Source organism: Budorcas taxicolor, chromosome 1 (genome assembly GCF_023091745.1).
Source record: "Budorcas taxicolor isolate Tak-1 chromosome 1, Takin1.1, whole genome shotgun sequence".
Lineage (NCBI taxonomy): Eukaryota > Metazoa > Chordata > Mammalia > Artiodactyla > Bovidae > Budorcas > Budorcas taxicolor.
This window is the reverse complement of record NC_068910.1, coordinates 69,810,989-69,837,404: the sequence shown is the minus strand read 5'-3', so window position 1 is coordinate 69,837,404 and position 26,416 is coordinate 69,810,989. Positions and strand designations below refer to the sequence as shown.

General features: G+C 38.0%; 1 protein-coding gene across 1 annotated transcript; it reads left to right on the top strand.

The window, feature by feature from the left end:
- The first annotated feature begins 15,710 nt into the window (after nt 1–15,710).
- Nucleotides 15,711–25,493, top strand: LOC128052132 (keratin-associated protein 6-1-like). The gene is made up of 2 exons (XM_052644575.1): nt 15,711–15,856; nt 25,217–25,493. Exons 1-2 carry the CDS (start codon nt 15,711–15,713, stop codon nt 25,491–25,493), a joined length of 423 nt encoding a protein of 140 aa, XP_052500535.1.
- Nucleotides 25,494–26,416: the final 923 nt, after the last annotated feature.

The window sequence follows — 26,416 nt, the reverse complement described above, 5'->3', positions numbered from 1 at the left end:
TCCCACATTGCAGGCAGCTGCTTTACTGTCTGAGCCACCAGGGAAGTGCAGGCATACTAAAAATCAGTCTTAGATAAGGGAGTGCCACTCTAAGTGTGGACAAAAAGGCAAGCAGGCCAGATAGAAAACCATGAGACACATCCCACTTTTTTTAAAAAAATCCTCTTAGAGTTGAAGAAAAATAGCCAAAAGAATGTGAAGCAGAAAGTGTGCATTATAGCCATGGAGAAGCTCAGTATTAAATGATGTGACAGAGCTACAGTGACGGAAAAAGATCCAAAGGTCAAAAATCAGGGGTGGGGGTGGGGGGTGGGTGGAAATGGAGCTACCGTTTTGGACAACTGGTTTTGCTATGACTAAATGAGGTTTAAAGTTTATCATGATCAGGGATGAGAAAATGTGAAAGTGAGAAAGTGCTAGTTGTTCAGTCGTGTCCGACTCTCTGTGACCCCATAGACTGTACCCCACCAGGCTCCTCTGTCCATGGCATTCTCCAGGCAAGAATACTGGAGTGGATTGTCATCCCCTTCTCCAGAGGATCTTCCTGACCCAGGAATTGAAGCCGGGTCTCCTGCATTGCAGGCAAATTCTTTACTATCTGAACCACAAGGGAAACCCAGTGTCAATTACTTAAGTACCCTGCAGAGCTTGCTTCTTAGCAATGCACATTCTGTGGAAAACAACCTTTGTCCATGCATTGGTTTTTAGCTGCGTCATCATCAACAACAGCATCATCACCCTCATTATATATCTGTATAGACATGCTTATGTATATAACTTTTTTGTTTTCTTTGCATTTATGTAGGAGACAGATCTCAGTTATGGAAACTTTGCTGATGATTAGAAATAAGCAAGGCAAAACAAGACATTTAAAGAATTCATAATCACTGTACATATTTCTTGAATAATCGTGTTGTTTGTATATCTATGCCGCTTTATATGCTACTTCCTCTGCCTGGAAAGACTTCTCACCTTGTTTTTGTCTGGATCTTTCATCATTGTCATGGAACACTCAGCCCATGTATCCTTATCTCTGGGTAATTTACCTTATCATCAGCTGGTGTCTGTCTTTTATGCTCCCATGATACCCCTGTGGCCAACTCTCTTGGAACTTCTAAGTATAATGTAGACCCAACTGTCTACTTCACCAGGCTCCAAGCTCCTTCAAGGCAGGAAATAGGTCTTATTTATCTTTTTATGATAGGTGTCCAGTTTATACAGCATATGTGAATTAATGAACTAATAAATCTTATAGAGGTAGACCTAAAGTAAATAGCTACAAAATAAATAGTAAGTCCTATAGTAAAGAAAGTTCAGGTTCTTTGGATGATAAGTACAGAGATAATCTAGGTCTGCCTGACATGACTAAGTAGGTTGTGTGGGAGGTAGACAAGGAAACTCAGATGATGCACTGTTCAAGTTGAGAGTTAACATTTGATTTAGATACAGGCTGGCAGACAGATGGAAGAGGCATTATCACAGATGGCATGAGTTATCCACAGATAAGAAGGTGTAAGAATGCATGTCACGATCAGCAAAGTATAAGAAGGAAACACAAGATAAAATGGCTATTGGTATATGAGAGAATAACTGGGAATAGCATTAGACACTAATGTATCATGAAAGAATTTCATATCCTGCTCATGAAATTAGATTTTGTGTTTTTAGTGATGGAGCCAAAGACCAAGGATGGATTTCCAGCTCCCTCACAGGTAGCCTGATAAGAAGCACCATGAAAGCAAGATAATCAAATTGGGAAAAACATGTAATGGAAACCACGGAATGAGGTGGTCATCAGTGCCAAATGCTGCAAGATAGAGAGGACAAACATGAGGCACGTCAAGGATAATGAGTATTTAATAGGTTGTTGGTGACCTGAGTAACAGTGGGAGGCAAGGTTTAGCGAAAGTAGGAGACAGGTTAGAGTGGATTGAAGACAGAACAAGAAGCACCAGAGGAAACCATTTAAAAATCTTAGATGTCAAAGAAATTGAGAAAAAAACCAGTCAGGGCTGATCTGGTGTTGAGATGGGCTTTTTAATTTCACAAGACTTGAGCATGTTTTGAGACTAAAAGGAAGGTGTCAGTGGAAAAAAAGAAGCTGAAAATATATTAGACAGAGGGGATAATTTTTCAAGCTAGGTGTTGAGGGAGATGGCATTAAAATCAAAGTGGAAGGATGATTTTTTGGACAGGAGGGAGGACATGGTTTCCCTGGAGACTTAGATAAAAGGCTAAAAGACAGGTGCAAATGTAGGTAAGTGTGTGGGAAGGGAGTTGATAGAACTTCCCCCTGATAGATTCTCTTTTCTCCATGAAATAAAGCCCAAGAGTTACAGACAGAGGAGGGAAGACGCAGAAGTAAGCTCTGAATAAGAGGTTTTTGTGATACTTGTGAACGGTTGGCATTGATGCGGTGAAAGTAAGAAATAAAGAGACCTGAGAACAACCAAGAGGATTATCAAGCAACACTGAGGACTCAGCCAAAATGAGGATGCTGAAAATTCATGATGGCACCACTCCATACATTCTGGGATTTTCTCCAGCAGCTGTTCCGAGCCCGTGTTTGGAATAGAGGAGATTGGAATTAACGCAGATGAGAGTTTACAGGGTAGAGGGCTAGAAGGAGAAAAGAGCTTGCCGAAAAGAGTGTGATGGATAAAATTTACAGTAAAGACAGAGGTCTATATATATCATTTATTGTCCAAATTAGTACCCTTGAATGTTAAAGGTGGCATTATTAATAATCATGCCAGGACAGTGGATATACACCAAAGAACATATAGGAAATTAAGTGAATAACATAATAGGTTTTTTAAAGGGAGGTGTTTAAGGAAAAATTGATTTTGTTTGTGTACTTAAAATGGCAGAGCTGTAATAGACCTGTGAGGACCTGGGAGAATAAGAAATGTAAAGATATTGCACTTCATTTTTAGAAAAAGAACATCTTCTAATCTTGACACGTGTGGATCTGGGAGTTGTTTGCTGAAGTAGAACAGAGATGATGGGGGACCAAGGAATTTTGAGTCAGAAATGCTTAAATTAATTGTCTACATAATTCAATATTCTAAATATAAGACTATAGTTTAGTACTCACTGTCATAGTCTTTAAAGCTTTTGAAAAGAGATTATGATGGTGGTATAATAACAGATATCAGAAAGTATGGAGAGTTGCTGGATCAAAAGATTGAGGAATCAGGGACCTAGAAGGGAAGTCTGATGTTTCCTGCCAGGAGGCCAATCCAGAGATGCCAGCTTTGACAATCTGCTAAGTATGGAAAGCACAAAGGCAAACAGCCAAGTAAGATTTCTCTAACCTCTTCCTTAAACTTGATTCAGTATGGGAGCAAAAAAAAAAAAAAAAAAAAAAAAAACCCAAAACCTGAAACAGCTAGTAAACAACTAAAAAGGGTAGCTTCAAAAGTAGAAAATACAATCCTTATCCTCTATCTCCCTTTTCTACCCTAGGCTGCTAGTCTAATTTTTTACTAAGCTGTTTCATCTAAATCATTGTTTCTACATTTGCCCTTTGTTTTTTGCTTACCTGTAAAATGAAAAAGATATTCAAATGCACATTATAGGGTTATATAAGATAGCAAATAGGTTTATATCTGTTAATCACTTAGAGATATGTACAGTACTTTTGTAGGCGATAGTATTCATCACCACTATCAGCATATCATCATCATGTCATCAGAAGCTGAGAGCAGAGTCTCAAAAAGTCTTTCCCTCTCACTAACCTGAAATTTTGCATCTGCTACTCACATTGGGAAGTGTGTTTGAATATCAAAAGTCAGTGTAGAAAGGTCTAGAAGATAACCAGGAGGAGGCAGAGAAGAGACTGAGGAGCAGTGGAGGTTAAGAGGATTGAGACGTTTGCTCCATAAGTGGACATGAATGAAGCTCCTGTGTAAACAAACGCCTCACCACTGTGCAAGGGCATTTAGACGAAACTTTCACCAGGTCAGCATCAATGACAGCCCAGAAAGTTGCAGTGTGGTGAAGTATATTCTTATTCCCTCTCCTCTGTAAAAGGATTATATATTTCCAATTTCAAAACTCAACATTCAGAAAACTAAGTTCATGGCATCTGGTCCGAATACTTCATGGAAAATAGATGGGGAAACAGTGGAAACAGTGACAGACTTTATTTGGGGGGCCTCCAGAATCACTGCAGATGCTGACTGCAGCCATGAAACTGAAAGACGCTTACTCCTTGGAAGAAAAGTTATGACCAACCTAGACAGCATATTCAAAAGCATATTCAAAATTTTGCCAACAAAGGTCCATCTAGTGAAAGCTATGGTTTATCCAGTGGTCATGTATGGATGTAAGTGTTGGGCTATAAAGAAAACTGAGCACTGAAAAACTGATGCGCTTTTTTTTTATTTTATTCTTTCCATGTTCTTTTTAATGTATGATACATTTTCTAAAAATGGTCGTATAGTGTACTAACCTTCCTTTTTGAACTTTTTTTTTTTTTAATTTTAAAATCTTTAATTCTTACATGTGTTCCCAAATATGAACCCCCTCCCACCGCCCTCCCCATAACATCTCTGTGTGTGGTGTTTCAGAAGACTCTTGAGAGTCCCTTGGACTGCAAGGAAATCTAACCAGTCCATCCTAAAGGAGATCAGTCCTGGGTGTTCATTGGAAGGACTGATGCTGAAGCTGAAACTCCACTACTCTGGCCACCTAATGCAAAGAGCTGACTCATTTGAAAAGACCCTGATGCTGGGAAAGATTGAAGGCAGAAGGAGAAAGGGACAACAGAGGATGAGTTGGTTGGATGGCATCACTGACTCAATGGACATGAATCTGAGTAAACTCTGGGAGTTGGTGATGGACAGGGAGGCCTGGTGTGCTGCAGTCCATGGGGTCTCAAAGAGTAGGACACGACTGAGCGACTGAACTGAACTGAATTCCACTGATATCGGGTTTGCTGCATGATGCATGTGGTCAAGGACTACGTGTATATTACATTGCTTTAGTCATGTCCAACTCTGCCACCCCAGGGACTGTAGTCTGCCAGGCTCCTTTGTCCATCGGATTCTCCAGGCAAGAATACTGGAGTGGATTGCCATGCTCTCCTCCAGGGAATCTTTCCTACTGAGGGATCAAAATTGTGTCACTTATATCTCCTGGGCTGGCAGGCAGGTATGATGACCCTGTGATTTACATCATATGTGAACACTCTATTTCAGAGAAATGACAAGTTTTGACAGTGATTCTGTTTTTCTTTCCTCTTTCCAACAAAAATGTTCTCAAGAGGTGTCCTTGTTTCTGCTTAGATTCTGAATGAGAAAACATGAGCAAGTAGACTCAAGGCTGTTGACCCAAACCTGGAAAGGGAGAAAAATTATGATTTGTTTTTGTAATGCACTGTGATGTGAAATGTTCACCTTGGCAAAGCTGACTGCTAATCGAAACTGTTAAAAGAAATAGCATGTTAATCTGTAAAAAGTGAAACTGCGTGATTGGATTCAGCTGTAGGTTGTGGGTAAAAGGGAAAGTTATCAGTGGAGGATGAAACCATGAGACCTGTGTTGTGGAGTGTGAAAAATTATTGTTTGCAATAATTTGGAAGACAGAAAATAAATTTGTGTCTTCAGAGGAAGAGGTCGTGGAGCAGAATGGATTACGGGTCTGTTTTTCAGATTAATCAGCTTCTTTGCAGTGTTTCAGAAATACAAGGAAAATAGTCAATAATAATTTTCTAGAAATGTCATGAATTATGAAGAATTAAATTAGAAAAAAGTATATAATTAACTTCATGTTTGCTTTATCAAATAAAATTCCTTATTTTCTATACTACTATTTCTTATGAAATGGGGGTGAGAGAATATATGGACCACGTACATTTTAGTATCTAAATATTTTTTAACTTAAAATTCCTGAGGAAAATAAATATAAGAAAGTAAATACATGAGTGAAAGCTGACATCCGTTTTGCTGAATTCAGATCATATCAACCGAGAAACTGGTATACAATCAATAGGAATGATCTCACTGAGTGGAGTGAGACCATGGTTCTTCCTGGAGTGGCATGTGTTTTAATTTTAATTCAAATAAACAATTAAGGCTGATTTAGGACTGCTGCTGCTGCTGCTGCTGCTAAGTCGCCTCAGTCGTGTCCGACTCTGTGCGACCCCATAGATGGCAGCCCACTAGGCTCCTCTGTCCCTGGGATTCTCCAGGCAAGAACACTGGAGTGGGTTGCCATTTCCTTCTCCAATGCATGAAAGTGAAAAGTGAAAGTAAAGTCACTCAGTCGTGCCCGACTCTTAGTGACCCCACTACTTTGTCTCAAATGATATACTTTAGAATTAGTAAAATAGTATAGCTTTATTTTAGAAAAATGGAAAATAAGCAAGAAAGAAAGCCTTTACAAATTGACATCAACTTACAATATTCAATACTGGTAGTATGATGTTTATCCTTTGTATATTAAAAATATTATTTTAACAAATTTGAAATTATTTAAAATCTTTGAAAATTATGACACAGCTTTTTTATTGTACCACCTGTTTGGTCTTATTTACATGGTATTTACTGATAGAATCAATTTTTTCTAAATTATCATGTTAGTGATGGTATAGAGTTCCCAAACTATTTCATGTTTGGAATATGAAATACATGTTTCATGCATTTTCATGTTTTTAAATCAATTCTATATTGTGGAACATCATTATGTCTCAGGCCATAAGGAATATCCCTCTGGGAATAAAGACTTACTGTCATCATACCGGGCCATGTTTTCCTGCTTCATTTAAACAGATGAACATCTGTGACAATTTTCTGCTGTTGATTACCCTGCTACCTCAAGATGTGTTTGTCCTTCTCCCAGAAGATAGAAGACAATGTAACACCTGCAAACTAACTTTCTTTTTCTATTAGAGAATTTTTTTAATGCCTCTTCGAATACCAAATGAAACAAGAGTGGTGAAATTTGATGTCAACAAGGGCAGGCAGCATCTGTTCTAAGAGAAGGTAAGGAGAAGGGTCTGACAAATGCCCTTTTTTTTAAAGGAGAATCACTCACTAAACTTACAGAGACTCAGCTGCACAGGAGGAAAGCTTTTCCATTGAGAGACTAACTAGTAAAAGATACATGCTGTTCCTGGACACATTTGGAAGAGCCAATCTTCATGCAGAGTTCTGGGTGTAAAGGTCAAACTAGCTAAATATTGATGATAAATAATGTATTACAGAAAAATTTAAAAAAAAAAAACCTTTGACTTCCCCTCTCTTATTCTAGGAATCACATCTCATAACCATTGAAGAAAGCAATCATTATATTACATCGCAAGAAATGTCAAAGATTGCCTGATTTTTCTTTGCAAAAACGAGATGATTATATACATTATTATTACTCAACTTGTTTTTTCACTTAAAATGCAATGTGATTTTTTTAAAATAGAAATCTATCTCATCATTTTTAAATGTACATAGAAGAGACGCTTTTTCTTCCACCTGTGTCAGAGTAACTAGTATTGGGTTTGCCTTCCTATTATATTAAACTGAAGAAAATATCTGAAACAACCGGTTTCAGAAATTGTGCACTGTACAAGAAATAGTTCAGGATCACAGTGCCTTAAGAAAAGGAAATGAACTATTTAAGGCCTACTTTAGCTTTTTGCCTATTAAAAAAAAAAATCTCTCAGGCCAACAGTTCAGGGAAGAGAACTCCAGGAGATCATGAGGTTAATATTGTGCTGAGTAAAGAAAGATCAAATTTCAAAGTTGAGTGAGAATAAGGAAGAAAGGTGAGCCATGCAGAGAAAGAACTTAGGTATTTTCATACGGTGCTCTTTTGTCTGCTTTATTGAACCCCTAGACATGCAAGCATATAGTGAAATTCCTTGAAGAGGGGCTAAGAACCACTGTACATCTGTAGCTAAATAATCCCCAGAGATCCCACAAGGCCAGGAAATACATGAGTTCCAAAGTAGCCTCTAAAAGGAAAATGCTTTAGTAGTTGGGTAAACTAGCACTGAAGACTCTATTACGTCCATGAAGTAATAAAAAAACTCAAGGGATATACAAGTAACTTAATTGCCTACCAAAACCAATGTCCACACTATATAAAGAAAGGCGACGAAAAGCACATTCACAGCAACATATCCTTAATATTTTATGGTGTGTATTTTAAAAATTACTAGACAAGGAAAGAAGCAGAACAACAATGTGATTAGCAAACAAATTAGTTTAAAAAAAAAAGAAAAAACCTAAGAAATCACAAAGATAATGGAGTCAGTCAGTCAGTCAGTCAGTCAGATCAGTCGCTCAGTAGTGTCCGACTCTTTGCGACCCCATGAATCGCAGCATGCCAGGCCTCCCTCCCCATCACCATCTCCCGGAGTTCACTCAGACTCACGTCCATCGAGTCCATGATGCCATCCAGCCATCTCATCCTCTGTCGTCCCCTTCTCCTCCTGCTCCCAATCCCTCCCAGCATCAGAGTCTTTTCCAGTGAGTCAACTCTTCGCATGAGGTGGCCAAAGTGCTGGAGCTTCAGCTTAACATCATTCCTTCCAAAGAAATCCCAGGGTTGATCTCCTTCAGAATGGACTGGTTGGATATCCTTGCAGTCCAAGGGACCCTCAAGAGTCTTCTCCAAAACCACACTTCAAAACATCAATTCTTTGGCGCTCAGGCTTCTTCACAGTCCAACTCTCACATCCATACATGACCATAGGAAAAACTAGAGCCTTGACTAGACGGACCTTAGTCGGCAAAGTAATGTCTCTGCTTTTGAATATGCTATCTAGGTTGGTCATAACTTTCCTTCCAAGGAGTAAGCATCTTTTAATTTCCTGGCTGCAGTCACCATCTGCAGTGAGCATAAAATCTTAAAAGAGATGTCCAAATGTGATCAAGAACATAAAGAAATACATAAATAAAAGGCAATAACTGAAAAATAAAAAATGGAAAATCAGCATCTCAAAAATAAAATGTGTGAGATTTAAAAAATCACTGGATGGTGTTAAAAATCAAACTTAACCAAAAAAATAAGAAGAAAACTCACTACTAAGAGAAAATATTTGCAAAATACACACCTGATACACCAAATATCCTTTGCCTCGCCTGACTCCTGCTCCAGCACCCCCTGCAGTGGCTGTTCTCTCTGGCCTCCACCCACTTTCTCGCATGTGTAACTTGAGAATGGCTCTTTTTTGGCCAGAGATTATGCCTCTCACCTCCAGACCACATGGTATCCTATCAGTGTTGAGATGTGAGCTGGTGAAACAGAACCTATGGATATGTACCTGAAAGTACAGAAGTGTCAATGCCCCCTGGATCAAATCTAAATTAAATTTGATCACATCTCATAAAACAGATTCATTCAATTTGTAGATTACCTCTGTTTTCTTACAATTGTCTTGAATAGCTGGAGTCAAACCTTGGACAGAACTACTGAAAAAAATTATTGCTTCTGAGAAACATGAGCTTTTGAAAAATGAGAATTGCTGTGGTAATAAGGCCCCAGAGTCTGTGTTGGGTGCTTAACCCATTTTTGGTAGCATATAAATGTTCAGGGCATGGGGTGATATCCATATTTAGAATCTTCTCTAGCGAATTACTGAATCTGCACCTCTAGACACCACGTGTTCCAAACTACTTCAGAAATACATGTGCTAGCTTTGGCCATGGCAAACTGTTCTGGATATGGCTGTATCATGGTCTGTGGATACATGTCTGGTTGTGGTTCTGCCTATTGTAGATAAGGGTCATTTCTGTATGGATGTTTCTTGTAACTAGAACATAACTGCAATGTTTCTTTTCTTCTAAAGTCATCATCCCAAAGTCACTTTGGTTTCAATGTTTCGTAGTCACACCAGATCCCACCAGATCCCACCAAACTGAGACCTATAAGAGCCACTGGGAAATTGATTGTTCTGAAATTCCTGTTTGTAACTGAGGGACCTGAGTTACTCCATAATGTTCCTGAAAGACTGAAGATCTCAATTTGTTCATGACTCAAATATAAACCCACTACTTTCTTAGTCTGTGTTTCTGTATTGGGATTATTTTCCAAATAAACATATTTTATTGACCCTAAATAAGTTGTGTATCTTTTACACCAGAAATGCTACTGACTCTATTTTTGTATTCTATTTCTGTGCTTTCCTCAGAGATTAGCAGGGATAATTCTCAGTTGTCTATTTCAATTGTGTATGTATCCCTGGCTTCCACTCTGATTGGTCAGTACCCATGACATATTGAAAGCTGCATATCTGGAATTTCACCCCCAAAATAATGGCTTGTTATTGGCTGAAACTTGTGGTCTTAATTCAGTCTTTTTAAGAGTTTGTTGGAAGCATTTGTTGTCATGATCCTAGGTCTATTCATTTTTTTCTTTCTGTATTAATCATTACTCAGATACTCATCAACACATGCACACATGTACACACAACAGACAAATGTCTTAGAAAAAAATCTTGGGAAAACAGTAATGAAAAATGTAAGTTGGAAGGAAAGAAGCAGAGGTCTCAATATTTTTTTGTTGTCATTGTTCAATCACTAAGTCATGTCTGACTGTGATCCCATGGACTAGGGAGCACACTAGGCTTCCCTGTCCTTCACTGCCTCCCAGAGTTTGCTCAAATTAATGTCCATTGAGTTGATAATTCTATCTAACCATCTCATCCTCTGTTGCCCTCTTCTCCTTTTGTTTTCAATCTTTCCCACCATTGGGAACTTTTCCAGTGAGTTGTCTTTTCATATCAGGTAGCCAAAGTGTTAGAGCTTCAGCTTCAGCCTCAGTCTCAATATTCAGGAATATAAATAACTTGGAGACTGGCTAACTGATCCTGAATATAGATGATGCCATAGATAATTTTTAAAAATAGAAAAGCATCAGAGAGGTTGTGAAGGTAAAACCTATATGACCTTAGACATCAATTAGCAAAGGAGAATAGATAAATATCTAGTTGCCATTCCCTTCTCCAGGGGATCTTCCCAACCCAGTGATTGAAGCTGGTTCTCTGCATTGCGCAGATTATTTACCATCTAAGCCACCAGGGAAGTCAAAACATGTAGAGGAGATAATTTCTAAAGTATTTATTTTTTTCTTAGAGCTTAGAGTTGTGGGGCTGGAGAAGGCAATGGCACCCCACTCCAGTACTCTTGCCTGGAAAATCCCATGGACGGAGGATCCTGGTAGGCTGCAGTCCATGGGGTTGCTAAGAGTCGGGCACGACTGAGTGAATTCACTTTCACTTTTCACTTTCATGCATTGGAGAAGGAAATGGCAACTCACTCCAGTGTTCTTGCCTGGAGAATCCCAGGGACAGGAGAGCCTGGTGGGCTGCCATCTATAGGGTCGCACAGAATCGGACACGACTGAAGCAACTTAGCAGCAGCAGCAGAATTGTGGGGAATCAGAGTAGTAGACACAATTGCATATTTGAAAGACTTGTATTGCAAAATTAATAATACTGGGATCTCAGATGTATTCTGTGTCTTTCTAAAGACACTAAATGAGTTTGGGGAAAGGATGATGATGACATAAAACATTTTCAACATAAGAGCTCTTTCAAATATGTGACACCATCTGAAGCAAGCATGAATCCCTTATTCAGTGCTCTATCACTAGGTATATCTAAATCCAGGAAGGATTACCCACTGCTAGAATTATGTGGCAGGGCAGGGGGGTAGTGAGAAATTACAAACTCAAGGAGAGGGATGAAATTAACTGATCTTACGTATCCAATCCCATCCCACCCTATTCTAGGAGACTACAAGTTGGAAATGAATTTGAGTTTTAGAGTCTGAGTAAAAATGGTGATGTTGATACCAGGAAAATACAAAACTGAAAATGTGTATGTTGCTGTGTCTGGGAGGAGAGGCCAGTTACAATATGCTTTGGCTTTAGAAATCCAATCTTCATATGGTCTATAAAAAGGCTATAGGAACTGGATCAAGATTCAACCACCCATGGCTAAGTTGATTTATTGTTCCTAGAATCCCTTGAACCTTGAAAGAAATTTCAGTCTTGAGAAGAAGAGTAAAAGGAGATAGATGAAGAGAATGATTGTTATTCTTGAAGGAATAGAATCATTTCCTAAGAATTAGATAATTAGTCATCTCATTCATCAAACACTTAACTTTTAACAGAAGATATTTCATTATATACTCAGAACAGAGAACTTGAAAGACCTCTTGGTTTTAACTGTTAAGAATAAAGTTACCATTAACCACTGTGTGCAAGGGTTTTTTGGTGGACTTTCCAGTTCCTGTGGGTTGATACCAAGGAGTGAAGTTGCTGGACCAAATACTATTTCGATTTACAAAGTGTGAGAAAGACAAAAAATTCACAAGCTACCAAGATCAACATATTACTATAACTTTTATACATAAAGTTTGTGAAATAGAAAAGAAGAGGAGAGGCCAGAACTAACAGAAAGTAGAAAGAAGGGTTAGTAGAAAGAATCTTTCTGGAAAAAGACAAACTTGTAGCTGAAATAGGAAGAATGAATAGGAGTAGATCAATTACAGAAGAGGAGAAATAACTTTTAAGGCAGAAGAGGAGAATTATATTTCAGAAAATGTCCAAATGCTAGAATCTTATTGCAGTAGCTATCATCTATCCTGGAGAAACTATAATTACTGGATGGGCTTAAGGAATAAATTCACAGATATGACTAGGCAGTATTCTAAGATGATCCCCAATGACATACCCCCTTGTCAGATCCTTTTCCCTTCAGTGTGAGAAGGACCTGTAACTTGCCTCTAACCTTGGCAAAGGTGATGGGATGTCACTCCGGTGATTATAATTATATTTGAGTCCTGCACAGAAAATTCAATATAGATAAATCTGAATTTCAGATTTAAAAAATGACTTCTATTTTCTTCATGCAAAATCTGGGCTGTATTTGCAAATCTAGAAACACTGGTTAATTTATACAAAAAAGATATTTTGAATTATCACAGAATTGTTTGTTAATTGGCTATACCACAATGCACAATAAAGAATTTAAAAAAGAAAAAGAAAAGATATTTTGCAGATGTCCTGGCTGATACTTTGTCTGCAATATTGTGAGATGTTGAAATAAGATCCCAGTTAGGCTGTGCTTAGACTTCTGATCCACTATGACCCTGCAGTCCTAAATGGGTGTTGTTCTGAGCTAATTTTGTGGTAATAATTTACAACGGGCTTCCCCTACTGTTCTCTAATATATCTGGAAAGAGGTGTAGTTGATTTGATGACCAGATGTCATACCCACATGGGAGCAGAGACTAGGAGACTCCAAGGATAGGTCACTATGGAGTGAAGGTGAGAGGATCAGAGGGCACTGGAAGCCAGGCTTGATGGGAGGGGCATGTGAACAGAACACTGAGACACATTTTATTCAGAACCCTAAATGACATGGAGAATAATGAGAAACTCCGAAACATGGGTGCATTTTATAGCAGGGTAATTTCAAAATGAAATGGGTTGTCATAAAAAAAACAATAAGCCCCTTATGACAGCAACTGTTCACATCTTCGATGATTAGAAAGGGGCACTTTATGCAGCATAACAAAGAACAAATATTTTATCTTAGTAATGTATTTGCTGTGGTCTTTTAGTAAATTTCCTAACCTCCTGTTATTAACATCTCAATTTCTTTTGTGCATATCCATTGGGATAAAAAAGATAAAAAATTTCTGAAGGAAATTTGTGATTTACAAAATATACAACTGCTATTGTAAAAGATATTATTTTTTGTTGATGCTCTGGTTTGAACTAAATAACAACATAGACATAAAATTTTATTGAGGAATGGTTCTAGGGGTAATGTATTATCAAAATATTATATTCATGGGTATTTGAATTCATAGGAACTCTGCAACAAAAATGTTAAGGACTTTCTCTATAGAGAAGTATTGTATTCCAAAGAAATTCCCTATAAGTAAACTAGTAAAAGTAATTAGTCAAATTGGCTGTAATAGATGCATTCAGAACATAAAATCCCCTACCTTTCCCAGAGCCTTGCTGCTTAAAATATGTTTTACTAATCATATGTTCAGATGATTAGATCATCGATGGAAACTTTCCTTATTGATTTATACTTGGCTTTTATCTTGACAATAATCAGACACTATTTGATATGCAGCAGATTCATAGCTATGAATTTGATATGAAGCACATGTCTAGCTATGATATGACAAGTCCAAAAATTGTCAATTGAGAGCAGTGATTTGCACATATTAAATATTAAATAAATATTTATCACCTAAATGGCAAAATTGATGGTGTACTCTGGCCCTCCTCAACAGTATATAAAGATTTCAGGGTAGTAGGTGACATTTAAGTTTCAGAAACATCTTTCTGTATCTCATTTGAAACTTCACCTTCTGCTACGTGTGTTTCAACTATTAGGGAAACTCCTATGCTGACTGTGGATATGGTTTCAGCTAAAAAAAATAGCTATTGCTTCTTTATATTTTATTTTAAAAATATGATTAATAAATTATAATTCAGAATATTAATAAATGAACAGACTAAAGATGAGAAGTCACCACAAGAAACTTCGTTAAGAGGCACCTAAGATTGCTGCGCCCTCTGCCAGGGGATCTTCCGACCCAGGGGTCAAACCCATGTGTCTTATGTCTCCTGCATTGGCAGGTGGGTTTTTTTTTACCACTAGTACCGCATGAGAAGACCCAAATTGTTAATATCAGCTGTAAAAAAAAAAAAAGTGAGAGTAACAAAGTATCACAGACTATTTTTCTCCCAATTGTTGGAAAATCCCACCAATCAATGCAGTTATGATTCACAGCAGTCAAAGATTAGATTTTGTCAAATTTAGACACACAAAAGCAATATTTGTATAACATTTCAAGAGTGAAAATTCCATTTCTTTTATGGAAAAATTTGCATTGATATGATCAAAATATATTTACTAACAATGCCTCTTTAAGAAGGACACAGTAACATTTTGTCATAATAATGTATTTAAATATTTTGTTACTAAAAGCATACTTACATGACACATAGACAGAAAATAAAACATTTTAAATGAATAAAACATTATTTCATTTATCAATTTGAATATATTAAAATCCTGTTCCCTTATTTGAATTTCTTATCAAGGCAGATGATATCAGAAAAATAAATATTTTGTGTCCTCATATTCATTCAAATATTATTACCTCTGATAATAAGGTGAGAGCTTATTAAAATGCAGACGAACCCCTAGATTATATTTATGCTTTACTTTGATCTTCACTTTAATTCTATAATGTCACCACCATTACATAAGTAGGACATCACTGTTTGGGCTAAAATAAGAGTTAGAACTATGTTATGGGAGGGTGCAAAATTTTAGGAGGTCAAGAACAAAAACGAATTATTTGTGACCAACTGTTAGTCAAATGAAACAATTGAAAATGCTCCCTGTTTATGTAATATCTGATAATAGAATGTTAAAGTGAAGACTTGTTATGAAAGATAGTTTTATAAGTGTGACTATACCATCTTATTAAAAGACTTCAGTTGGTTACAGCAAACCTCCATAATACCTTAAGGCATTATGTTCCAGTCTTGAAACAACACACTAACTATATTAGTCATAAAATTAGCCCACCCACACCTCTGGCATAAAAAGGCTGTGGGCAAAAGGAAATGTCCAGAATAAAGGAATTAACCCTCCTTTCTTACCCAAAGTGGAACAAGCAACACCATGAGTGGCCACTACGGAAGCTACTGTGGGGGCCGCGGGTATGGAAGCTGTGGCTCTGGAGGCCTGGCTGGTGTCTCTGGCTCTTGCTGTGTCTGTGGCTCGGGCTATGGCTCTGGATTTGGCTACCACTATTGAGGTTGCAATGGAAGACGCTCCTCCTGTACACCTGGACATCAGGACTCACCAGTTCTGAACCCTTCATGCTCTGTGCCTTTCCCTTGGGTCATGATAACCCTGTATCATGGAAGTTTAGTGAAGCCTGTCGCTAACCTACCATCTAACCTATACATTCCCTGAATTTACTTCATTAAATGAGATACAGTGAAATTCACCCAAATTCAGAATTCTTTCCTGTTGCTACCTGTTAATCTAATGGGTCTAATGTGTCATTTAGCACCACTGTTACCTAATCAATTTTTTGTGTAAATGATCTGTCCATTGACATAAGTGGGATATTATAGTCCTATTTTTATTGTATTATTGTCATTTTTCCCTTTATGTCTTTTAATATTTGGTGTATGTATTTAGCTGCTCCTATATTTGTTGCATATCAGTAAGCAATGGTATACCCTCTTATATCGATTATATTATCATGAAATAGTGCCCCCCTTTTGTCTCATCTCATGTGAGTAGTTTTACTCCAGTCTTTTGTTTCTATTTGCATGAGATACATTTTTCCACCCCTCACTTTCAGTTACTGCATCTTTAGCTCTGAAGTGATTTATCTTGTAAGCAGCATGTAGGCGGGTCGTGAGGTTTTTTGTTTGTATGGTTTTATCCATTTAGCAATCCTGTGTCTTTAATTGGAACATTTAACCCATTGATATTTAAAATTATTATTAATAAGCATGTACTTGTTATTTTGCTACTTGTTCTCTAGTTTTTTGTAGCTCTTTTCTGTACTTTTCTTCTATAAATTTCTTCCCTTATAGTTTACAGTTTTCATTAGAGATACATTTGTGTTCTTTTATGTCTAGTTTTTGTGTATATATTGTAGGTTTCTGATTTGTGGTTACCATGGGATTCATATATGTTGACCTATATGTACTTGTTTTAAACTGGTAGTCATTTAATTCAAACACATTTTAAAGATCTACATTTTTGCTTACTCTCCTACCCCATATATTGTGTTTCCATCATATTTTATATCTTCATGTTTATCTATTAACTGTTTATTGTTTTTATAGTCTATTTTACAAATTTCTGTCTTTTAATCTTTGTTGTTACTTATTTAACTGTTTGACCCATATACCCTTACTATATATTTGACTTTACTAGAGAGAATTTTATTTTCCTACAAATTCTTACTTCTCATTGTAACCTTTTCTTTTCCGTTTAAAACTGACCTTTTAATGTTTGTTTCAGGGTTAGTTTGTTAATAGTATTGATGAACTGTTTTAGATCTTGCTTGTCTGAGAAGTTCTTTATCTCTCCTTTAATTCTGAATAATAATCTTGCTGGGGAGAGTGTGCTAGGTTGTATGTTTTTCTTTCCAGCACTTTAAATACATCATGACACTCAGTTCTGGTCTACTAAGTTTCTGCAGAAAAAAATCAGAAACTGACAGCTTGCAGCCATATCAGGTCTCCCTTGTACATCACATTTTGTTTTTGCCTTGCCATCTTTAGAATCCCCTCTTTATCTTTAACTTTTGCCATTTAATTACGATATGTCTTCATGTGGATCTCTTTGAGTTCATTTTGTTTGGGACTCTGTGCTTCCTGTGCCTGGATATCTGTTTCTTCATGTTTAAGTATTTTTCAGTCATAATTTCATCAAATTAATTTGATCCCCCTTTTCTTTCTCTTTTCCTTCTGGGATCCATATTATGCATATATTAGTATGCTTGATTTATTGCTTTAATTTTTAATTTGTTTTCTTGTTTTCTGTTTAGACTAGGTTATTCCCCTTTTTCTGTCTTCCAGATCATTCATGTGTTCTTCTGTATTATTTAGTCCGCTGTGATTTCTTTCTACTGTGTTTCTCATTTCAGTTATTGTATTCATCAGCTCTCACTGGTTATTTTTTATATTCTACAGTTCCTTATTAAAGTCATCACTGTTTTCATGCATTATTTTCCCTACTTCAGGTTCTATTCTCATTACTAATACTTTAAAATATATCTATGAATCATTTATCTCTGTTTCATTAGTGATTCTTCTTCTGTTTTATTGTTGTTATTGTTGTTTCATTTGAAACAAATTCCTCTGTTTTCTGATTTTGCTTAACTCTCTCTGACTCTGTGGAATTATGTGAAATAAATAACCCTCAAAGCCTTGAAAGTGTGTCTACACAAAGACAAGGATGTGTTGGTTTACAGTTTGTGTGTGCCCAGGGTCTTTGGTGGGAGAGCTGGATATGAAGTAAGTACAACTCATGTCTTTCCCCAATGTGTGCCAGCAGTTATCATCTTGATCAGAGGTGGGGCTAGAGATGAAGAGGCTAGAGGCAGGGCCAGGGGCAAGCAGAGGCTTCTCCTGTATGCAATGTCCTACAACACCCTATTGGGGCAGGATCGGGTTCCAAAGCTCCAAGGGTCAGATCTGAGCAGAGTTCCTCTAAGTGCCACCCCAGCATTGGTATACATTTGCTCAAAAGAGGGGATAAGAGGGGCCAGAGCAGACCCCTAGGATGGGCAGGAGCCCACTTTGTGGTGGACCTAGCATAAAAGTCAGAGTTGTGATCTACCACCTTGAGAGTGCCAGCAATGTCTACTCCCATCCTGTTCAGATGTAGTATTGGGTCCAAGTCAGCTCTGTCCCCTTCAATGGTACACTCTTCTCAGCAGTGGTAGCCTTTGCCCTAGTGGGGAACTGCTGGCAGAGCAAGGGGGACTGGATCAGGCACTTTGTGTGGGCTGGAGAGTACACTGCTGTGGTCATGGGAAACCAGTCACAGTCCTAGGCACTCTCCATCTTGTTTCATGAGTAAGCAAGAGTATGCATCATCTTCACAAGCAGAGACCAGTTTCCTCACAACCTCACTGCCAGTCCCACTGGCCTTCAAACCAGCCAAATGAATGCATTTTCCTGGTATCAAACACCAGTGCTGGGTGCCCAGTGTGTGGTTCAAATTGGTTGGTCCTCAGGGAGAAACTATGTGCCTGTAGTAACCACTCTTCTTCTGTGTTCCCTCAAGAGACACAGGTGCTGAACTAATTGTTTTGTTCCCTCACCTACCCAACTCCTTTGGGTCATTCTTTACAGCCTTAATTGTATAAGATGCTTTCTGCCAGTCTCCAGTTGATTCCACTGAAAACTGTTCACATGTAGGTCTGCTCTTGGTATGTTCCCAGGAAGAGTCAGGGTCCTCTGTTCTACCATCTTGATCTCCTCCTTGAGGCATGCATGATTGTAGTCTACCCAAGCCACTGCCTGATTATGAAACACAACAGATCTCTTTCCAAAACTCAGATTGACTGATCCTTTCAAAGTTTCAGTGAAACAAACCATAAATTCTGTATTTTCTTGTGAAAAAATGAGAATGACAGAAAGCCATTCTCAGAGAAAAAGTGTACAGCTTCAATACATGAGTTCAAGTACATATTCTCAGTGAAGAAAAGAAAAAGCAGTAATATAAAATTAGAACAAAAAATTACATCTGTCCAGAGACACATTCAAATAGTAAGCATCAATAAAGAATAAGATACTAAAATAGTATCATTGAGTGGTAAGAAGAGGGATACTACTTTCCCAAATCTTTAACCAAACTAGATATACCAAAGATATGGCTTTGGTTAGATCAAGGTAGTTAATAGTCCTTGGATATCCTTCAGTTCAGTCACTCAGTTGCATCCAACTCTTTGCAACTCCATAGACTGCAGCCAGCCAGGCTTCCCTGTCCATCACCAACTCCCAGAGCTTGCTCAAACTCATGTCCTGTGAGTCAGTGATGCCATCCAAACATCTCATCCTCTGTCACTCCCTTCTCCTCCTGCCTTCAATCTTTCCTGTCATCAGTGTCTTTTCCAATGAGTCAGTTCTTTGCATCAGGTGACCAAAGTATTGGAGCTTCAGCTTCAGCATCAGTCCTTCCAATGAATATTCAGAACTGATTTCCTTTAGGATTGAATGGTTTGATCTCCTTGCTGCCCAAGGGACTCTCAAGAGTCTTTTCCAACACCACAGTTCAAAAGCATCAGTTCTTCAGTGTTCAGCTTGCTTTATAATCCAACTCTCACACCCATACATGACTACTGGAAAAACCATAGCTTTGACTAGAAGGACCTTAGTTGGCAAAGTAATGTATCTATTTTTCAATATGCTATCTAGGTTGGTCATAACTTTTCTTCCAAGGAGCAAGCGTCTTTTAATTTCTTGGCTGCAGTCACCATCTGCAGTGATTTTGGAGCCCCCCAAAATAAAGTCTGTCACTGCTTCCATTGGTTCCCCATCTATTTGCCATGAAACACACATATTAGAAAAGTAATGGTTGAATATACCTATTCACCCATACACCTAAATTGTTGACTATAGATAGCCAATTCCATACAGAAACACACATACATACACATATTCACAAGAAACCTATATAATTATACACAAAAGCATAATAATGTGAAAAATTGGTTACCTTTCATGAATAACAAATTTAGACATTTTCCCAAATGTAAATGGTCAAGATTGTTTTCATTCAATTATGTAAGAGTAATAAAAGATCAAATGAGTATTTTTTTTAATTGTTAGAAGCTCAGGCAATTCAATCAAGAAAGGTCTGATGTGGCATGGTAGTTTAAGACTTAGTAGTAACTGTTTACAGAGAAGACAGTGGCAACCCACTCCAGTACTCTTGCTTGGGAAATCCTATGGATAGAGGAGCCTGATAGGCTGCAGTCCATGGGATCGCTAAGAGTCAGACATGACTGTGCGACTTCACTTTCAGTTTTCACTTTCATGCAATGGAAGCAACCCACTCCAGTGTTCTTGCCTGGAGAATCCCAGGGAAAGGGGAGCCTGGTAGTTGCCATCTATGGGGTCACACAGGGTCACGCAGAGTCGGACACAACTGAAGCGACTTAGCAGCAGCAGCAGCAGTAACTGTTTAAACAAATAAGAACATATTTATTATAATTAATGAAGGAGGTAAACATGGGTCTCATAAGATCACGCCCTGAATAGATGAGCAGTCTAGAATTTCTCAGAAGAAGCCAGAAGACTAGTGTCTTCCATAGCAGCATGGACGATAGCAGGTATATCCGCAGCCACTGTAGCCCATCCATATTCACATCCCAGGTTTGCCATAACCAGAGCCCAGGCCACCATAGCAGTTGCTGCAGTAATTCACAGTGTGAGGAGAAGAAGGCTCAGTTGAAGATCAGATTCTGTTTCAAGATTTTTAAATTTATAATCTGCATAGCACCAAGTATACCAACTAAGTGGCAACCCCAGCCACTGTTGCACTCACATTCCAAACTAACTGGCATTAAAACTATCTCAAGGATTCCTCATAACCAGTGTATCCAAAACAAGACATCTATGCTCTGTGTCAGGATGCATGAATGAAATCATACTCTAATGAGTGGTTCTTCTCCTAATTCAGTGGCTTGTTTATTTCTGATTCCAAATTTAACTGTGTTACTAACTACCATGAGATCATATAACTCATGCATAGCATACCTGTTGAAAACCTTGTTGTTTTTCAGTCATTAAGTCATGTCCAACTCTTTGCGGCCCCATGGACTGCAGCACGCCAGACTTCCCTGTACTTTAGTATTTCCGAGAGGTTGTTCAAACTTAGGCTTATTGAGTCAATGATGCCATGCAACCATCTCATCCTCTGTTACCCTCTTCTCCTCCTGCCCTCAGTCTTTCCCAGCATTAGGGTCTTTTCCAGTGAGTCGGTTCTTTGCATCAGCTGGCCAAAGTATTAGAGCTTCAGCTTCAGCATCAGTCCTTCCAATGAATATTCAGGGTATATTTCCTTTAGGATAGACTGGTTTGATCTCCTTGTTGTCCAAGGGATTCTCCAGAGTCTTCTCCAGCACCACAATTTGAAAGGTTGAAAACCTTAGTTTCTTTTAATAATATCCTCTTTCTGTCTGCCCATGTGTAGTCTTAGAAGTATAAGGATGGCTTTAAAGGGAAAGAGAAGGGTGGAGAGTTTGTGGGAGGAAAGCCATGGTGTCAGAATTCACTTGTTTAACATTGAATAACAATGATAAGTGTTTTATCATTTTTTGAAGAACAATGTTATACAATACACTTTGGTTTATACTTCACATAGACAAGTATCTATAATTTTACAATGGACACAAAACGAGCATAGGGAAGCTAAAGTTAAACCCTATTAACTATAATTATACAGAAAGGAAGGAGCGTTTTTTCTATCAGAAATCTGAGTTTAAAAATGACTCCCAAAACTCTCAATGATTTACTGACTAATGTGCTCCCCAGTATGTGGCACTGAAAATGGCACACTTCTTCCAGAGTTCTTGCCCAAAAAGGTGACCTCAGCTGAGGCATGAGAAAACTTCAGACGAACCCAATTTGTGAAATAGTCACAAAATACCTGACTCTTCATGAAATTTCCAAGGAAAGCAAGAGGAACTGTCACTAATTAGAAAAGACTAAAAATATACACAACAGAAAATGAGAACTGGGACCCAGGACAATAACAAAAGACACCAATAGACAATAACAATAAAGCAAAAATCCATACTAAGAGTATTATACAAAGTTAATTTCTTTAATTTGATGAATGGTCTATGATTATGAAAGAAGTTAACACAAAGAGACACTGAGTAATGATTATATGTGAATTTTTTTGTGTGCTTTTGGCAACATTCAGTAAATCTAAAATTATTTCAATACATGAAGTTCAAAATAAAAAGTTAATAAAAAGAGGATACTGAGAAGAAGCAGTTGCTGAGGCTAGAAATGAACCAAAGGTGTGTATACAGGGTGAAGCTAAATGTTGGAACCTTTTAGGATTGAAAAGAGAGGCTGGTGGACATAAATGTATTCAGAGACTGAGTAAAATAATAACTTGACCTGTGGATTTGACAAGACTGAGGTCTTGAGGTCTTGATTTCTGCATCTCAGTAGAGTAGCTGAGGCGAAAGACCAAAAAAGATGATTGAAAAAGTAAAGAAATATTAAAATGCCTCAATGGAAATATACTTGTGATTTTTTTTTAATGAAGCAGAATATAACAATAGGGCTTACTTGAAGGATATTCAGAGTGAAATAAAGCTTGTTTTATTTTTAATTTCAGAATATGTTTGAGAATTGAGTATACTCAAAATGACACACCAGAAACGAATGGGCAAAAAAACAGTGATGCTTTACAAAGCTCTTACTGCTATGATCAGAGAGGACAATTTAGTTATTCAAGAGAAAGAAATTCACTCCTTGAAGTAAATATCAGGAGAAAAAACTTAGTAAATGTTGTAATTTGGAACTTGTTTTGCACACACACAAAATGTATCCTCATCCTATTTAATCAAATACAAAAAACAAGTTAATTATAGGTTTTATTTTTATTTTTTGATTAACTGGAAAATTCACACATCAAAATTAGGCAATGTTCTAAGACTTAAATATTCTTAAAGAAGAATAATCATCATGTTGTTTCAACTAGTTTTTACTAAAAACATTGTTTGATTGACTCTGAACTGTGGGAGCTGAACCTACTATTATTTTCTGTATGAGAAATTTGTATATGATGTAGTGAAGAAGTTCTCTGCTTATAATATCTCGATCCAGTAATAGTGAACTGAATGTCACAATAGCATGTTTACTTTATAAAACTGCACCGAACATAAAACACACATAGAAAGTGCATTTAAAAACTACATAATGACTGAACAAATGAATGTGTTGGTCTGATCATTAGCAAGACAACATTTTTCTGTTTCATTAAAATATGATTTTATTTTGACTTCTTTGAAATAGCTATGATGTTAAGTGAATCAGGCGATTTGAAAAATCTGTATCCATACTCTAATACTCTGCAGAGAGAGTTGATTAAAATGTATAGGATGTCCAACTTCTCAAACCACCTTCACTGCAATGCAAACCAGCCCCAAATTCCACTCTCTAAACCCTATCTAAATCTAGGTAAAGAGAAAGTGAAGTCACTCAGTTGTGTCTGACTCTTTGTGACCCCATGGACTGTAGCCTACCAGGCTTCTCCATCCATGGGATTTTCCAGGCAAGAATACTGGAGTAGGTTGCCATTTCCTTCTCCAGGGGATCTTCCCAACACAGGAATTGAACCCCGGTCTCCTGCATTGTAGGCAGACACTTTACTGTCTGAGCCACCAGGGAAGTCCAAAAACCTGGGTAAAGAGACATATATAAATATTTTGAATAACAGTTATCATAGAATATCAGAAATCCAGTGGATGTATAAATAATGCTGCTTTCCCACATGCATTTTGCTAAAGATGCAGAAATACAGTTTTAAACTATAATACTACGCTTACTTTGGTACCCAAAATGTTGAGCTGTCTCACTGATTTGAATGAAGATAGGGGGCTTCCCAGGTGGCTCAGTGATAGAAGAATCCACCTGCCAATGCAGGAGACATGAAAGACATGGGCTCAGTCCCTGAATTGGGAAGATCCCCTGGAGTAGGAAATGGCAACCTACTCCAGTATTCTTGCATGAAAAATCCCATAGACAGAGTAGCCTACCAGGTCCATGGGGTCACCAAGAGTTGAACATGACTGAGCACACACACACAGTTGGAATTCAAGCATTATGCAAGATAGCTAAGCAGGTTACAAAGCTTACTGATCGAATGTTTTGAGAGAGAAACAGTTTTCTATCTAATTATCATTATTAGCACAAAAAATGGTGCTAATCCTATTGGATACTTATTTAGAGTATTAGAATATTAACTAATATTAATATTAACTAATACTAACTAATCACAGTATACACAATTACAGAAATTGGATTCTAGAGAATGACTTCTATTTTCACATCCTTCAGTGGAAGCTGAACTTAAATGAAAGTTAAACTCATTGATATAAGTAAGAAAATAGAAGATATTTTGTTCAGAACTGATTGCCTTGAAATTTTATTTCAAGTAACTTTATTAAAATTATTGTCAATATTATGTCATGAAAGACAAAATTGCTTAAATATCTGAAGAAAGTAATAATTTTGATGAAGAGAGAAGAAAAATGTATGAAACGATAGAAATATTATTCTTTGTGAAAGGTTATAAAATAATAAAATTATTTGAAAAGTCCTAACAAAGTCTTTTTTTCTTGACATGAAGGATGGTTCTAGAAGCTTAAAATGAACACATATAATACTTTGGGGCAGGACTGTGTAGGTATGAGTGTGTCTCCTCTCATCCAAACACTCAATTAAATAAGAGGAATACAAGCTGGGATGTCAGCACAACAGGCCTGCTGAATTTCCCTGTTGTTTCATGCTATGGTTGTGAGCAACAAACTAATTAGATCAGTCATAAAGTTAGCCAATGGCATGAAGGTGTGGTGGGTCACACCCACATTGAGGGCATATAAAAGGCCCTCTGCAGGGAGAAATGTCCACACGCAAGTGACATTTTTACTCTCCTTGTCTACCCGAGAACAACCTCAACAACCAACACCATGTGTGGCTACTACAGAAACTACTATGGCGGCCTCGGCTGTGGAAGCTATGGCTATGGAGGCCTGGGCTGTGGCTATGGCTGTGGCTATGGTTCTGGCTTCCGCAGGCTGGGCTGTGGCTATGGCTCCTGCTACGGCTCTGGCTTCCGCAGGCTGGGCTGTGGCTATGGCTGTGGCTACGGCTATGGCTCCCGCTCTCTTTGTGGCTGTGGCTATGGATGCGGCTATGGCTCTGGCTTTGGCTACTACTACTGAAGACGCCAAGAAAGACTCTCATTCTCTACACCTGAACACCAGGATTCACCAGTTCTGAAGCCCTCATGTTCTGTGTCTTTCCCCTGGGTGATGGTTAGGCTGCATCACGGAAGTTTAGTGTGGTCTATTGTGGACCTACCGTCTAACCTCTACATTTCCCAGAACTTACCTCATTAAGTGGATAAAGTAAAAGTTTCCTGTGAACTCAAGAGTTCTTCTTTCATTAGATTGATGATACCATAGTAATTACCTTGATGCTTTCATCATGGAGCTTGTTTGTTGGTTGATCTAATAAAAGTAAGCAATCCAAAGAGCAATCCTGGTTTTTGGGTCAGTTATTTGACATTCAGTATTACCTACAGACTTATCTCTGGCTGAATTCCATTCTGTGTGCTTGTGTAACTGGGGGGTGGGGGGGGGGTGGGGGGGGGTGGGGGTGGGCTCAACAGTGACTTTTGGTGGGAGGCACTTGTAAGCTGACTGCTAGAGGCCGCTCTCAGCTTCAGGAGCCTGCCTATAGTTTCTTACATGCTTGCTTGTTTTTTCAAAGCCTGAAATGGAGGGAAAACACTCCAGTAAGATGGGCACTATGGTGGTGGTGGTTTAGTCGCTAAATCCTGTCCAACTCTTGCAACCCCATGAACCCTCTGTCCATGGGATTTTCTAAGCAAAAATACTGGAGTGGGTTGCCATTTCCTTCTCCAAGGGATCTTCCTGACCCAGGAGTTGAACCCAGGTCTCCTGCACTGCAGGCAGATTCTTTACCAGTTGAGCTATAAGGAAAGCCCAAGATGGGCACTATAATCCCATACAGTTTTGTGTAACATAATCACATAAACAATCAAATGTTTCATCACTTATTCTGTATAGTATTCAGTTCAGTTCAGTCATTCAGTCATGTCTGACTCTTTGTGACCCCATGA